The 15,463-nt window shown below is 39.0% G+C and overlaps 1 protein-coding gene across 3 annotated transcripts in view; it reads left to right on the top strand.

Moving 5' to 3' along the window:
- Positions 1-15,463, top strand: part of OVCH2 (ovochymase 2) — a 30,101-nt gene that overhangs the window by 13,829 nt on the left and 809 nt on the right. For 2 of the 3 annotated variants that reach the window (XM_080404716.1, XM_080404718.1), the window contains exons 2-17: positions 1,327-1,436; positions 2,127-2,218; positions 3,373-3,545; positions 4,451-4,546; positions 4,968-5,119; positions 5,776-5,971; positions 7,385-7,408; positions 8,815-8,905; positions 9,008-9,141; positions 9,544-9,684; positions 10,706-10,836; positions 11,233-11,326; positions 12,135-12,266; positions 12,657-12,734; positions 13,381-13,567; positions 15,061-15,130. In XM_080404716.1, coding sequence (XP_080260842.1) covers positions 1,327-1,436; positions 2,127-2,218; positions 3,373-3,545; positions 4,451-4,546; positions 4,968-5,119; positions 5,776-5,971; positions 7,385-7,408; positions 8,815-8,905; positions 9,008-9,141; positions 9,544-9,684; positions 10,706-10,836; positions 11,233-11,326; positions 12,135-12,266; positions 12,657-12,734; positions 13,381-13,567; positions 15,061-15,130 — 1,901 coding nt within the window. Of the gene's footprint in view, positions 1-1,326; positions 1,437-2,126; positions 2,219-3,372; positions 3,546-4,450; positions 4,547-4,967; positions 5,120-5,775; positions 5,972-7,384; positions 7,409-8,814; positions 8,906-9,007; positions 9,142-9,543; positions 9,685-10,705; positions 10,837-11,232; positions 11,327-12,134; positions 12,267-12,656; positions 12,735-13,380; positions 13,568-15,060; positions 15,131-15,269; positions 15,458-15,463 lie in introns of those variants that run through there. The other variant, XM_080404717.1, reaches the window with a different exon arrangement.

The raw sequence follows: 15,463 nt of genomic DNA, 5'->3' as shown, positions 1-15,463 counted from the left end.
TTTTTAAATTTTATTTATTTTTGCCCATTTTCCCCGTACCAAATTCCTTTTGGTAAAACCTAACCCCTTTTTTTTTAAATTTTCTCTCTGTTTTCTCTTTACCATTTCCGCACTGGTTTTTTGCCCATGGGAAAAAGGTGGGTGCAGTGAGAATTAGGAAAGAATGAAAAAAATCAGATAAATGAACTGGATCATTTCTATATAAAGCCTTTTTTATTTGAAAGCTAGGGTAGCTAGCATTGTGTCAGCATTATTGTGACACTCTAATCACTTGCGTTAGCCATGCTAATCCTGAGGATGATTACAAAACCCTTTTTGCAGGTATTGTAAGCTGTATTTTATAGTTTGGAGGATTCTGTGTTTTCCAGACAGTGTATACACGTATAGGTTCTCTGAATACAGCAACCTATCTGCCAAAACAACAAAACGTTCCAGGTTTATGGATGTTAAATTTTTTCCCAATGTAGTGTTTAACAGAATTTGTAGTAAAATGTCTTAGAGATATGTTTGGCTTCAATAACTTTTCATACAGCTCTAAGAAAAAATAATAATAATTGTGTCCACTGTTGGGTTTGGGAAGTACACTACAAAAAATTCCTCTGTTACAGTGTGCTGCTTGGCAGAATTTGCATCTGTCTTTACTAAAATACTGCCAAATCAGTGGTTATCACCACAGATACTTATTTCTCTAAATAGACTCCTTTACAAACAAATATTGTCAGCTTCACTTAGCCATAGTAGATGATAATAATAGTGAGTTAAGAAGAAATAAAGTTGGTGCAGTAATAATGTTCTTGAGAAATTCAGCCACTGTTTGTTGGTCATCAGGGTCTGTATGTTGTGCATATTGACCCTGTTTGTCCAAAATATTTTAAGTACAAATGGTGGGTGTAAAGAGATTTCTGAAAGCAATAACAAAACAGTGATTTAATGCCAAAATAATTCTGAAACTTGCTTGAAAGAGAGTGTTGTCATTCAAAAAGTTAAAGTAAGCATGGAACTAACAAGAATATTAAAATACGTACATATACACACACATGCATTTGCTCAAGGAAGGTAAATTTTAGTATTTGTGATACAATTGAACCAAAAAGTGCTGGTTTGGAGAACTTCTGCAAAATAAAGTATGTTGCCTTTTTCTTAGGCCAGTTTAGCCTTGGTCTGGGCAGTTTGTGTTAGGAATTATAAGACGTGGTTCCTGTCATGGCAGAGGGACTGCACTGACCGCTGTGCCGGGCCATGCCTTCCAATTCTATGTTACCAAAAAAGCGGAAAACCTTACATCCAGACTGAATCCTTCCTTCCTTTCTCCCTTTTGCTCCTCAGATCCTAAGTGTGGGCAGAAGGTTCAAGAGGCAAAACCATGGAGTTACCTGAACCTATTCACTCGGATTGTTGGGGGAAGCCAGGTGAAACAAGGCACACATCCGTGGCAGGTTTGCACGAGCAAATGTGGCTTTATCTTCAGATATTTCTATGAAAAGTCCTGACTTTTCATAGAAATGACAAAAGCAGAAAACACTTGTACTGTGTGCTTACTGACATTTACAGTGTGTTGTTGAGTTCCACCCTGCTTCTATGAAAAGCAGCAAAGCAGATGGAGAGGACACAGAGCCTGTCCTACTCCCTAGTAAACCTTTCCTTACAATTTTTTATTTTATTTATCATCTTTTCTGAAAGAGCATCTGTAAATTAGCTTCTCATAGAGAGGCATGGGTGAAACTGCTCAAAAATAGGTCACCAGAGGAGGTAGAGCCAGCCCCTTATTGTTAGGCATCTCAGATTTGTAGTGCTCCCAGTGACCTGCAAAGGAAAAATTCTCAACTAACTAGTGACCTTTACAGCCTGCCGAGTACCTCAGTGACTTGGCATCTATTACATGTATGTTGCTTTTATGCAGGCACCAAAATCACTGCTGGAGGGAGAACAGCAGGGTTTAGGATCTCTTAGGCTCAAGGACTGTAAGAATGCCATGAAAGTGTGTTTGCTGAAAAAGCAGCATGTGCTTTAGCTACGTGAATCTTCACCAAGAGTACCTGTATGTGCTCTCCCCTTTCTTCCTCAAATGCAATCAGAGCGGATATAAAGATTTTCTTTATTTGGCATGCCTTCTTTCTATGACGCAGGTTTCCTTGAAACGAAGTCAAAAGCATTTCTGTGGAGGCACCATTGTTTCTGCTCAGTGGGTGGTCACGGCAGCTCACTGCATCTTAGACAGGTATGGATGTGATATTTCAGGAGCAGGCTGCAGGTGCAGAAAAACATTGATTGTAAATACGTGTGTGTGCTGTAGCATCTTGGTGGTGACTACTTACAGGTGCTACCCTTTTACTTGTAACCAATATTTTCCATGTTTTAACAGAAAGGGAGAAAACCCCCAAACCTTTGAACATCTCAAAAATAATTAATAAAATAAACTTGCAAGGATTGGTGTAGACTGATTTTGGAAGTGTAGGTAAAAATCTGTACTTAACTATAGTGATCAGGTGACTGCAAATTATTTTTTTAGTGGTAACATCTGGCAGAGTATATACAATTAAATGGGGAATGGGTGTAGTACTCGCCTCTTTCTTGCATGCGGATGATTTTCAGCCTTAGTGCTGAAAAAAAAAATAAAGTCTGTAAATGTTGTATGGAAGCTTTCAGTTCTGATTCTGTAGTGGCTTCACTGAGGTATAATTCCCTTATAGTTAATACTGAATATTTGTAGTAATGGTTCACCTGGAGTTACAAATTTCATCTGTATCTGGTATGTGATCACATCTTGGTCAAATTAGCCAATAACTGCAGAGTTTATATTAACTACAGAAGGACAGGCAGTATCTAAATCGGCATAAAGCCTCCTGACACAAAAGTTATTCTTCAAGTTGGGTGAATAAATTTGAAGGAAGATAAAATGTTCATAATAATCGCTTTTGTGTTTCCTTGCTACACATCTGATCTGGTACTAGAAGCCCTGGAGCAGGAGTCACTATGTTTTTAAGGTATAAACTGAGAATGCTAGAGAAGTAGTCTTTTTTTTTTTTTTTTTTTTTTTCTCTTTCCTGTGTCCAAATCTTCCCTCCTCCTTCGAAAAGTAGTGTGACTGAACATTTTTAAACATAGTAAGAGGACCTGGTTCCTTGGTGGACCACCAAGCCACAGTCAGGAGTGCAGCAAAAAGATTTTTCTTCTCAGTCCTTTTCATTTCCTGATTTTCTGCTGTGGGGCATGCTCGGCTCTTGCTGACCGTACATATTAAGTGCTCTAAAACCTGCAGATGAAAGGTACTAGGTACGAGTAGTAATAACTTCTCTGTTTAAATACAACTGATTTTTTTTTCCCTTTCATTTAAGGATTCTGTAGCTAAACTTTGGTTTTTCTGTTCTACAGAAACCTACTCCAGTACTTGAATGTCACTGCCGGAGAGCATGATCTGAGGATCAGGGAGACCGGCGAGCAGACGCTCCCTGTTAAATACGCCATTAAGCATCCCAGCTTCGACCCCAGAAGGCCGATGAACTATGACGTTGCCCTTCTGAAGCTGGATGGAGCCTTCAACTTCAGTAAGGCCATAGTTACCTGTCATCTTTGTCAGCGGTGAAGGTTAAGGCCTTTGCTTCTCCCAGGTGCTGTGAAAAGCCTTGAAACTTGGTTTAAACCCATTTCACAGCTGTCAGATTATACCACTAAAAGTCTCCGGTGTATTTTGCAACTGAAGTATTTAAAATACCAGGCGTAAGTCAGATAAATGTATCAGCTGAGTTACATGTCTTCTTCAGACTTAATACTCCCTTGAAGGAAAAGGTATTGTTCTTTGTATGTGGGCGATGAAAATTTGAGCAGATAGGTGTGTTTATTTTTTTATCTAAAGTGTAGGTGGAGATTTCTGCCTCTGGTGAGCAGTAAAGCTAGCCAAAGGCAGAGCAGAGCTCGGAGCGCACGGCAGTACTGCCTGCCCCTTGCTCACCCCCCTCTGCTGTTTGCCCTCCTTTCCTTCCCTGCAGCAGGGATTATTTTCCATGGTGGCAGCATGGTCTGTCTCCATCTCATTTCTCAGCTGTATGCTAACTTTGCCTTATGGCCAGGTTTCTGGAAGGCTATTTCACATCAGTTTTATAAAAGTGGTGCATAGGAGAGTCCACCCGACACTTTGCTCTTCCAAAGACTCCAGCTCACATCGTGAGGTTGCTTTTTCTTTGCCGCCACAAATGTGAGCGACTACTTTTTCTAATAGTGATAGCAGCTAAGTTTAAACTGGGCTGATGCTTGTGGTGCTCATGGCTTTCTTTTCCATTCCAAAACACTATGAAGTGGAGGCACAGATCAACTGTCAAATGCCAGATTAATTTTTCAGTTGCCACAAAAAAAAACAAAAACAAAAACAAAAAAACAACTGACCATGAAAGGAAGTTTTTTGTTGTTGTTCTTTCAAATAGTTATCAATAAAACTCATGTCCTTGTGTGGCAGGTTCTTCAGTTTTGCCAGCATGTCTTCCTGATCCAGGGGAAAAGTTTGAAGCAGGATACATCTGCACTGCTTGTGGTTGGGGCCGTTTAAATGAGAGTAAGCCACTCTTTGACATTCAGGTTTCTCAGTGTCTTATTTCTGAAATTTCTGAAGCTAAGAGCCTGATTGCGTAGGTCATAGGCAGACCAGAAGAAACCATCAACTGGTCGTAAGAATTGTCATCTCAAAATGGGATCTTCTAGCTAGCTTCTCTGCCTGCCTGTGAATTACTTCAGAATGGCTCACTACAATGTATAGCCCTGTGTTTCAACTTGGAAACATTTTGAAATTTATTCAGGTAAAACTGTGTTTGTATGCAAAACTGGATGTTTATCAGAACGTGCTTGTAACCATAAAATGGCTTGGAGCAAGCTTCCAACTAATTTTTTTTTGTGTATTAGCAGTAACTTTAAGTTCACCTTTCAGCATTTCTTATGAGCGTTTTTGGGTTGCTTTTTTTTTTTTTCTGGTATTTCAGATGGAGTACTCCCTCAGGTCTTATATGAAGTCAATCTACCAATCCTAAACAACAAGGAGTGCTCAAGAGCATTATCAACTTTAAAGAAACCCATCCAAGGTGACACTATAATGTGTGCTGGATTTCCAGATGGAGGAAGAGATGCCTGCCAGGTGAGCTGAACTTAGTCGTGTACTCAAGCGTGTTTCTCAGAAGCTCACACTTTGTGCCTGACTGAGTGAGCGTGTCTGTTATGGTGCGTGTGCATTCTGGCATATGAATTTTTTCAAAGGTTCTGTATGGGGCAATGCACTTAATTGCATGATTCCATTTTAATTATTGTATGAGCTATATGACAGGTACCTGAGAGCAGTTTTGGAGTGTATCCTAGTGCAATAATGCTGAGGGCTTTCTAACTTCAGAACACTTGGTAAATTGATCAGTTAATGTTGCTAAGATCCTGAGGAGGGAAGTAGAAAAGGTTACCTTGGATTACAGGAAGGAAAGGAAGTGAGATAAAGGTTAAGTGTGCCTTGTCATGGGGGATAAAAGAAAAAAAGCTCCTCACTCCCTTTTCCATGCTCAAACACAACAGATGTGCACCCATAAGGGAATAAGCTTGTCTTTCCCCTTCTTGACAATCCTGACTAAACACAACAAAAAAATAAAGCCTCTTTCTTCACAGGTGTTATAAAATTACTATCCCCCACTTTGCAGATTTGTTAGTATGGCTCAAAAGAGAACGCGGTGAACTCTGTTAGGCTTGCTCAGCGGGGTTCACGTGCGTTTGTAGGCTGTGAGTTGTGGGCTTTGGCTTGTTTTTTTACAGGGAGACTCAGGAGGCCCTCTTTTGTGTCGACGTAAGCATGGTGCCTGGACTCTGGCTGGTGTGATTTCGTGGGGCATGGGGTGTGCTCGTGGCTGGATAAGTAATGAGAAGAGGAAGCATTATGACAGAGGATCTCCGGGAATATTCACAGACCTCAGTGCGGTGCTTTCTTGGATTCAAGAGAACATGAGTGCTGGTATTAAGTCTTCACAGTAATGCGGCTCTCACTTGTCACAGCTTTTCTGTCTCATAATAATACTTAATTTAATTTTATCTTTTTCAAGATGTAACACCTATATTTTCCCACTTTTCCTAGCAAAGCACTATAGCATTTCACAGTGCCTTTAATTAGAAGCATTGCGAATGTTCGCTTCTCTTCCACATTGCCTCCTACTTGGAATATATATGTGTGTGGGCATGTATGTATTTTTTTTGTTTTAAGAATGGTCCTTTTATCCAGCTAGCCAGTTAGCCTGGTATTTTAAAGTGGAAATTCACCAGTGGAAAGTATCTGAAATTCCATACACACCTCTTCAAAGTCACTTGTCATTCTTCTCAGCTAAAATGTGTTGGATCAGACATTTGACTGCCTGGGGAAAAGCTCTCAGAAGGGCTTTTGCTTACTCTGCCCAAAAGGCTACATATGTCCTCTGTGCAGGGAAACAGCATGAAAATTATCCGTCACTTCCAAAGGCATGGAGCTGGAGATACAAATGACAGTCTGTCCACGGGTGAACTTCACTCAGAACATTAAGAAACATTTTCTTCCAGTTTGGGCTATTCTTATTAAAAGTTATCAGAGATTGTGTTAAAATTTATGCAGAGAACAGGAAAAACTGAGGAGGGGTGTTTAAGAGGCTTTGCTAGAAAAAAAACTGTGAGGGGAAAAAATTAAATCTTTCTCATTAGAAATCAGCTTCAACTGGTGATTGAAAAAAGAAATGGTCATGATGTCGGAGAAAAATGAAAAGGTTCTGAAAAATATTTTGGTTTTAAATTTTAAAAAAGAAAAGAGGGTCTTTTTATTATAAATTTGCTAGTTGGCCCATTTTATTATCAGGGAAAAATACAATTAGCTATTGCGATAATTCAAGTGTGTTGGCTCCAGTGAAAAGAAAAAGCGATTTGATAGGTAAAGTGAAAACACAGTTCTCAATTGTATTGCACTGTGTTTTGCTTGCTCGCTCTTTTATAGTCACACTGGTGCAAAAGATCTTAACCGTAATTGCTGTCAGGCTTAATGTCTCTGATATGATGCTAGCAGTTAGATTCTGCTACCCTTACCTGAAATGTGTAGTATTTACTCAGCAAGTGCATAGAAAGATAGTATGTGGCTCAGGCTGAGCGGTGGCCTATCAATGCAATGTATGGTTAATTCTAGAAGTGGCTACTCCAGAATTGTTTATTCCAAAGCCAGCATTGCCTGAACTTGAAAATTTACTAGTATATTGAAGGTACTATATCCCCAAGAAGCATTTGAATTTGCCTTAGTGCTAGCTGTATAAAATTACCATTTAACACAGATAAAAATATAGCCTACATTGTGAATACGAAACTACAGTAATTTATTCTTCTTTTTCCACCCCTTTCCCTGTCCCTCCTTCATTAGATCTGAAAATGAAAAGCTCCACAGGTGAGTACGGTGTTCTTTCAGTATCTTCTATCTGTGTTGGAGCATAAAAAGACCCTAAAATAGTCTGATATATAAACTTGAAGGAAGAAATGTGAAGAAACTTGACTCATCAAAGCACTTTTTAATGTATACTTTAAATATATACTTTTTTTCCTCCTGGTTCTGTAAAAAAAATAATTATTACTTAGGTAGGGTTGTACTGGTGATTTAAAAAAGGAATTTTCCTTAAGGCAGTTCCACATATAAAGCCATGGTTTTATTGAAATGTAAATAAATTAATGGGGAAAACGTAGAACAGAACATCAAGCAATACATGAAATCTAGTGAAGCTGATTATGTGAAAAAAATATGGATTCTAAATAGAAAGTATGAGTTAAATTAGTGGTACTTTTGTGCAGTCTATGATGAATCTGTCTACTTGTCTGGTGTCTATTTCGATGAATAAAATGCAAAAAAGTACCCCCACAGAACCCAACCCCAAATGTAACATTTTAAAATTGAAGTCTTACTTTGATTCTGCCACTTTTTTGTTCTTTTTGGATGCTCCGTTTGTTGAGGTACGAGGTCACATAAAGATACTACGAACTACTCTTGTGAAGTAGATCTTAAAATTCTACTTTTAGTAGCCTAGAGTGAGATTTCTCAGATGATAAATGAGCTTGGGCACATGGTCAGTTTGTATAGACTTGCTGTGGCCAGTGAGAATTGGGTATTTAAGTGCTGTTTTTGTCTTTTTGAAATTTTTTACTGGTCTTCCCAGGATGCTCCAGGTAAGATAATCTTCTAAGTACATGACTCCTTGAATTTGTTTGCATATACATAATTGTTGATAAATGTCTCACTGGCTTACCTTGCAAAGAGAAGAAAAGGCAAGAGGAGGTAATTTTTGTAAGTAATTGTGTTTCTAGTGACACTGATCTGGAGAGGAAAGCTTCTGCTTCTTCTATTAAAGTGTCTTTAATACCATCTTGTACTGTTGCAAAAGCCTCCTGCTGTAACATAACTAAGGATGTTATTACAAATGGGCTGCAATGAATGCTTTTCTTATGTCCTAAGGTATGTGTTTTCCCTCCCTGAAAAATATTTATACTGAAATCCTCATTTAACAAATAGTTTCTTTAATGTAAAAAGCAAGGGCTGCTATTTTGCAATAAAATATGATAGTGTGTTGGCAGTGCTTCGTTTTTGCTCCCAAATTATGCGTTTTAAAAGTGACTTACCATAATTCCAAATAAAAGAGAGCAGAGAGAAGACCCAGCATTAGTCTGCCCGCAGAAACAAGGCATGGCTAAACAATCTTGTGAGTCTCACAATATTCTCTAGACGTTTGAGCTTTTTGGTGGAACAAATGATTGCATGTGTGTCAAACCTGATTCCTTCTATTTTGTCTTAATTCTACAATGCAGCATTTTGTAGCGTTCAGGATGGCAAACTCCCTGACAGTGAAGGAGAATTACATTTTCCTGGAAGTCCCAAACAGTTCTATCAAAACCACCAGTAAGTACACAAATCACAGTCTTTTCTCAGAAACTATTCCCTATACCAGTGTAGTTGGTTTTTGTTGCAGTTTTGTGAATGGGAACTCATTTGTGATTCCAGATTGTGTGTATGGACTCTATTTGTACCCGAAGGGAATTATATATTGCTTCGGTTTTCCCACTTTGATATAGAGCCAGAAACGTTTTGTGACTATGATTCTTTATCAGTCTATTCAAAAGACAACAGACTTGTTGGTGAGTTGCACTCCCTTTATTCCTTGAAATAAGCCGTCAGTGTGCCTTTTTATTCTAACAGCAAGTACACCCCATGAGGACATGGCGGTTGATTATGTTTTACTTACGTTTTCATGATGGATACCTTGTGACATATGATCTAAAATAAAAGACAAAGAGTGTGGGAGGAGAAAAGAATGGAAAACGCCTGGTATGGAACTGTGTCAGCATAGAACTTGCTGGTGTCAATGATTCTCAGTCATTAATAGTTTGCATCTCTATGGGCTAGTGGATTAATAGGGAATGTAGAGGAATGAATAAGCAATACCCTTTTCAGCCTAAAATGTTTATAGCTAAATGGTACATGCAAGTTTTCTCAAGTGAGTAAAGACTTTAAACAGTGATTATTCTCTAATATTTCAGGGAAATTCTGCGGAGGAGATCTTCCATTACCTATTTTGGTTGGCTCCAGTAGTATAAGGCTGAAATTTGTTTCTGACAGCAAGGATTATGGAACTGGTTTTTCCATGACCTACAAAGCTCTTACACCAGATATTCTTCCTGGTAAGTCTAAGTAACACACCTGTCTGCACACTCGGGTGGTGACCTGGAAGAAAAAATTCAGGAGAAAATAAATCAGAGGAAGCTCCTATGATGTTTCTGTGTGGATGATGCTATGGCCAAGGTTAGTGTGGTTAAGCTGCCGCGTGAAATTGTGGAGAAACTGGGATGCCCGAAAGAGATAGGTGTGAGATGGCGTTTAACTTTACCTCCTCTCTCCGCTTTATGTGAGATCTCATTCCTTCCCTACTTCAGAATGCTTTAACACTCAATAACATTAGTCAGTTGAGCAGCATTTCCAGATGAAAGCTGCTTTGCTAGTCCCAGGCATGCTTTCATGGAGGGGCCCGGAGGCAGGCCACTAATGCTAACATACATGTCATGGAGAGCTGCTTTCAGTTGTGCTGCGCAGAGTGGTTCGCTCTCGTTAGGGAGCAGACCCAAGGGCCATCTGCTGAGTCTGGGCAATCTAGATACAGACAGACACCTGTGTACCTGTTCCTGCAGCTTTTCCAGCTAGTTTATTTCCTTTGCAGAGTGTAAGGGCGGAGTGTAGGGAGGAATCCTCTCTGCGGGGCCTTCCCACTGTATAGTCCATCAGGAGGACATGTCCTGTGGTTGTGTTTTACGTCTCCACTTTCCTCTCTAAAGAAAGTTGGCAAATGTTCTTGTGACATGCTGGTATCCAGCTCTTCTTTCACCCCACACAGGTGCCTGTGCCTGCAGTGCTGTGCACTGCCTGTAGTGAAAAGGGAACGCTATAGTCATGGGTTGACTTGTTCTTCTGCCTGGGAAAAGATTAAACATTTTCTTTGCATCTTTTTCAAACAGAAGGATTTGGCTTGCTGCTCTTTCTCAGCTGTGTGAAAACACCACAAGACTTTTTCTGGATTTAATTTATCTTCCTTTTTTTTTTTTTCTTCTTTTTGGTTTTGTGTTGTGTTTTTTTTTTTTTTTTTTTTTTTTTGTGAATGCGTTAATAAGAAATCACGGTACCTCTATTTTTGTTTTCCTGGATTTCCAGATTCTGGCTGTGAGTCCTTAGCTGTCCTTTTTGAAGAAGGAGTGTTACAAAGTATGCACTATCCAGAGCGCTACACCAACATGGCAGACTGTCAGTGGATTATTTGTGCGCCAGAGGACCATGTCATCAAGGTATAAGATGAGTCCTTCTTGTGGCTACAGAATGGAAGTAGGCACCACTGAGGTAACAAGAAATTTTGCAGCTGAGGGCAAGCAAGATCAAGCCAAATAAGCTTGAATAATGCTGCTGGATGCAGTTAAGAGAAAGAACTTTCCATTTCAAAAGCCCAATAGGTTCTGATTTCTCCTTTAGGTTACAGTAAAACAGGATTTTCTGGTTTAAATTTCATCGTGACAGATTCTTGTAGCAAATGCACTATGTTATGTACCACCTGTGAGAAGTCTGTATGTCACAGAAACCAAACCCTGAAGGAATCGTTGAGAATACTAAAGACCCTGCTGTAGATCTTTGAAATTTTTCTGTGTGAATTTAACAACAAGGTTCACCTTTTCATTTTTTATTTAAAGCTTACATACCAGTCTTTTGAAGTAGAAGAGAGTGAAGATTGCTCTTACGATGCCGTGACTGTGTATGAAGATGTGGGGAAACAGGAAGAAATTGGTTTGACTTTTTTGATTTTTGACATACTTTGGGGATGACTTATTTCTTCTACAACTTTTACTAGCCCTGTTTTACAGTCTAAAATTATTTGCCTCAGTAGTCTTACATGATGTTAAAGGTACTAGTTTCAGTACCTTGAGAAATACTTGCTGTTATTGCTGCTTCTGTTCCATTTACAGAGGCAAAGCTACATTGAACAGAGTAGTTTTGTGTATATAAATTCTATATGAAATTCAGTTCTGAATTCATGTAAATAAAGAAAAGGGCATAACACATTATTTTTTTTTTCCTATGGTAATGGTTAGTCAGAGAAAGCACCTGTGAGGTCTCCTTTCCAGGGTCTTCACTCCAGATGAGCATTCCTGTAGTTCTTGCCACCTTGCTGGAGATTCCTCTGGCTTACGCTGAATGAGAGGAAGACCTGTCCCAATCAGCTGGTTTCAGCCCTTGCTTGATGCTGCTGCTGGGATTAGTACTAGCAGATGGTGGTGTTGAAACAGTAATACGGAGGAATCATGTTTCCAGTGTGTTCTGTATGTAATGGCAACTGATGAGCGTGAGTGCTGCAATGGACTCTTGTGAAATAATGCAAGAGTCTTGTTGTTCTTTGAGATAATTACTGAATAAGGACAGACTGTCAGGAGTAATAGAACAGTCCTTCAGCCTCAGTCTGCTTATCTTTGTTCTTCTCTTGTACAAAGTTGTGTTTTACCCTCCCGTGTGAGAGCTGGAATACACAGACTGTTGGGTACCCACTGCTGAAAAGTACGTGATAATCTGCAGCGAGACTTTGCTTTCTCATCTTTAGCTAAATCTTGTGGATTCGCCCTCCCAGCACCTGTTCTAAGCTCCTCTGCTGTGATGCTGGTTGTCTTTCACTCTGATGAAACAGAGACTTTTGGAGGATTCAGAGCTACAATCTCTTTTGTTCATGTGTCAGGTAATAAAAGTAACTTGGGAAACTGCCTCTTTGGGGCAGCACAAAGGGCCTTTCAGTGAATCTGGCCGTTCAGAATTATTTTCATCTAACAAATTGTTTCAGTGAAATAACTGTATTGTGAACTTATTGAGGCATTAAACAAAGGGTCTGTTGAGTGAGTGAAGAGAAACAATGAATCTACCCAAACCCTGAGAGTTTTATTTTGTGAAAAAGTGTTTTGGTGCATTTTAAATGGCACTTTACTACCACGTAAAGATTTAATAGCACAGATCCCTACAGTAGAAATCTATTCCTTCTACAGAAATTATAATAAAGGAAATAAAAGTGATTTTGTAATAAAAATATCACTCAAGACAACCTGATAATGCATTTGCTTTTTTTATTTGCTAGATTTAGACACTTTGGATTCTACTAGTGAAGAATTTGAAGATGTGGATATGATTGAAGAAGAAATACAGGATACAACAGGTAAGCCTAAGTTACATTTTCTTCATGGGAATAGAGAGTACCTTTTGGACTACAATTTAAATGGTGTTTTCTCCAAATATTTAATGGATGCAGTTGTCTCAGAATTTTTCATTAAGATATTTTGAGGAAATAAAAAGATGAACAGTAACACTTCTAGCTTTGGCTTTAGAATAGCAGAACCTATGTTTTTTGTGTTTCCTTCATCTTGTTAAGCCATTTTCAGCAATGTAATGACATTATTTTAGCTTGTATGTTAGTTTACACCTACTTGCTTTGAAAGTAGTTGCAAAAAGTACAGAGTGGTTGAAAATAATAACCAGGATTTTAGAACTTCCCTTACTCCCTGCCTCCCGGGTACTTGCCAGGAGAATGGCATGAGTCCATGTTCATTGTAGATTTGAGGCTAAAACTTTAGAAGGTAAGCAGTTGCTTTCATCTTGGGAAGTTCTGTTTTTGTTAAGATCATCTCCTCATGCTAGTTCTAAACATTTGGATCCTTTGTAATAAGTTAAGTTGAAAGATGTAGCAAAAAAGGGGAAGAGGGAAGCTTGAGAAGTTGTGGGATTACTCTTAAATGGACAGTTATTTGCTTCTCCAAATCTTAACCTCTAAAGACTTCTTGACACATCAGTGCTTTCTGTTTCAGATGATATTTGTGGTATGCCTTCAAATCAGCCCAGGTTCATCTTCAGTAGGATAATTGGAGGTGAAGAAGCCGTACCATACTCATGGCCTTGGCAGGTCAGTGTACAAATTTCAGATGAGCATATCTGCGGAGGAGCAGTTCTTGCCAAAGAATGGGTTGTCACAGCTGCTCACTGCTTTAATTCTAAGTAAGTACACTGGGATGAACCCTTCCTTGGGAACGTCTGTAATTGTGTGGTGCATCTCTGCAGCGTGGTGGTTCTGCCCAGGGTTGCTGGCACAATTTCGGTTACCACCTACTTACAGCTCACGTTGGCACTGGTTCTTTTGCTCCACACACGTACTAGGATCATAGTGGCTACTACGGAAGTAAGTAGCCTGCTTCTGTAGGCTTCATTTTTGTTCAGATCAGTTTTCAGAAGAGATGACAAGATACCTTGTCATCTGTCACTGACTCTAAGGTAACTTCCTAGTGTTTCAGTAATTTACAGAGCGTGTTTCGTCCAGGTGGAATCAACCTATACAAAAATTTAAAAAATGACTGAATTTGTGTAGATTTTGGAGGGCATACAGGAGGCTTTTGTGCACAGTGTTGATGCCATTCCCTTACTAAGAACGTGTCAAGCTGTTAAATCAGATTACATGGAAATTTTTCTGTCTTTATTGACAAAAGGGTAGTCTACGTGACTTTTGAATTCTTCAAAAGACTTTCTAAACTGCAATTTGTTTATTCATCTCTTAGGCTGTACCTGTTCTGAAGTTTAGATTAATCGCAGGTACATTAATTTAAAGTTCACATACACTGGGTAACTAAAATATTTTTTAAAAATCCTCCCAGGATTGCTGATAATTAGGTATTCTGGCCTGTTTTGAAATAAAGTTGTAATTACTTTAAAATGAGGGTCAGCTTTCAAACGCCCCGAATGCCAAAGATGCCTAGACGTCTGTGTTCTCTATTTCTTTGATTCAATTCTCCACCCCCACAAAACTGGGGATCTGAAATGCAAGTGCTGTTTTGAATTTTGGGCATTGGCTTCCAAGTTTCTAAATGTCAGTTTGCAAAATTCTGTGTCAGGAGCATTGGCTGATGGTACTGCTTTAAGAGCTGTTTTAAGGAGGAATTCTCTATGGCACATAGCCATCACATTAGAATTTGCATACATGGCTTAACAATTCTACGCAACTAATTTCATCAGGGAGTTATGACAGATTTTCAGGCAGTGAAGAGGGTTTGCTTAAGAAACCAAAGGATGAAATGAAATATTGCTGTTGCATTTCTTGATACCATTTGATAGGTAGTAATGTTTTGAAGATTACGCATTTTTTTATTAAGAAGATAGGGACCACCACTGTCCCTGGATGATGTAGACTGTGTAGGCCTTGTGTTCTGCATCAGGCACACCCAGTCCTTATAAAAGTGACCTTTCCCTCAGTTCACTATGTGTTTGAAAGGTCCTGTTGCCTCAGCATGAGAATATTTCATGCTCTCTAGAAGTCAGTGAGAAGATTTCCATAGATTTGCATGGGAGTATGGGCCTCAGAAGTTATTGGCCCAGGAATACGTAGGGCCCTAGTATCTGTTTTGGGTGGTGGAGGTTTGAAGATTCATAGGTTTCAAGAATAAATATTATATTATACCAACCTGAGAATATACGTTTCTTTTTTTTTTTTTTTTTTTAAGGGAACTATACACAGACTTATGGATGGTGGTAACAGGACTTCATGATCTTACGGAGCAAGAATACAGACAGGTACTATAAGTTCTGCTTAATAATAAAATATAAATCAATCTTATAAAATAGTTTTAAATGTAAATGCATCTCCAAAAATGTTGATGATGCAGCCATCTAACAGCCTGCAGGCTGACCTTAATCTGCATTTACACAACAGCATTTGTGTGACTGTCAGAGAAGTTGTCACCACAGATTTGTGCCTCCACCAGCAATGAACTCTAAAGCTCAGTATCTTGGAGAATGTGTGAATGAGGAGTGTATTGTCTTTAGATTATCTGGTGCCTATTACTAAGACAGAAATAATTGGGGCACAACCTTCCACTTTGCTCAGACTGGACAAATGTTTTTCCA

Source organism: Falco punctatus, assembly GCF_963210335.1.
Source record: "Falco punctatus genome assembly, chromosome: 10".
Lineage (NCBI taxonomy): Eukaryota > Metazoa > Chordata > Aves > Falconiformes > Falconidae > Falco > Falco punctatus.
Note: the sequence above shows the minus strand (reverse complement) of the source record. Positions and strands in the feature narration are given on the sequence as shown.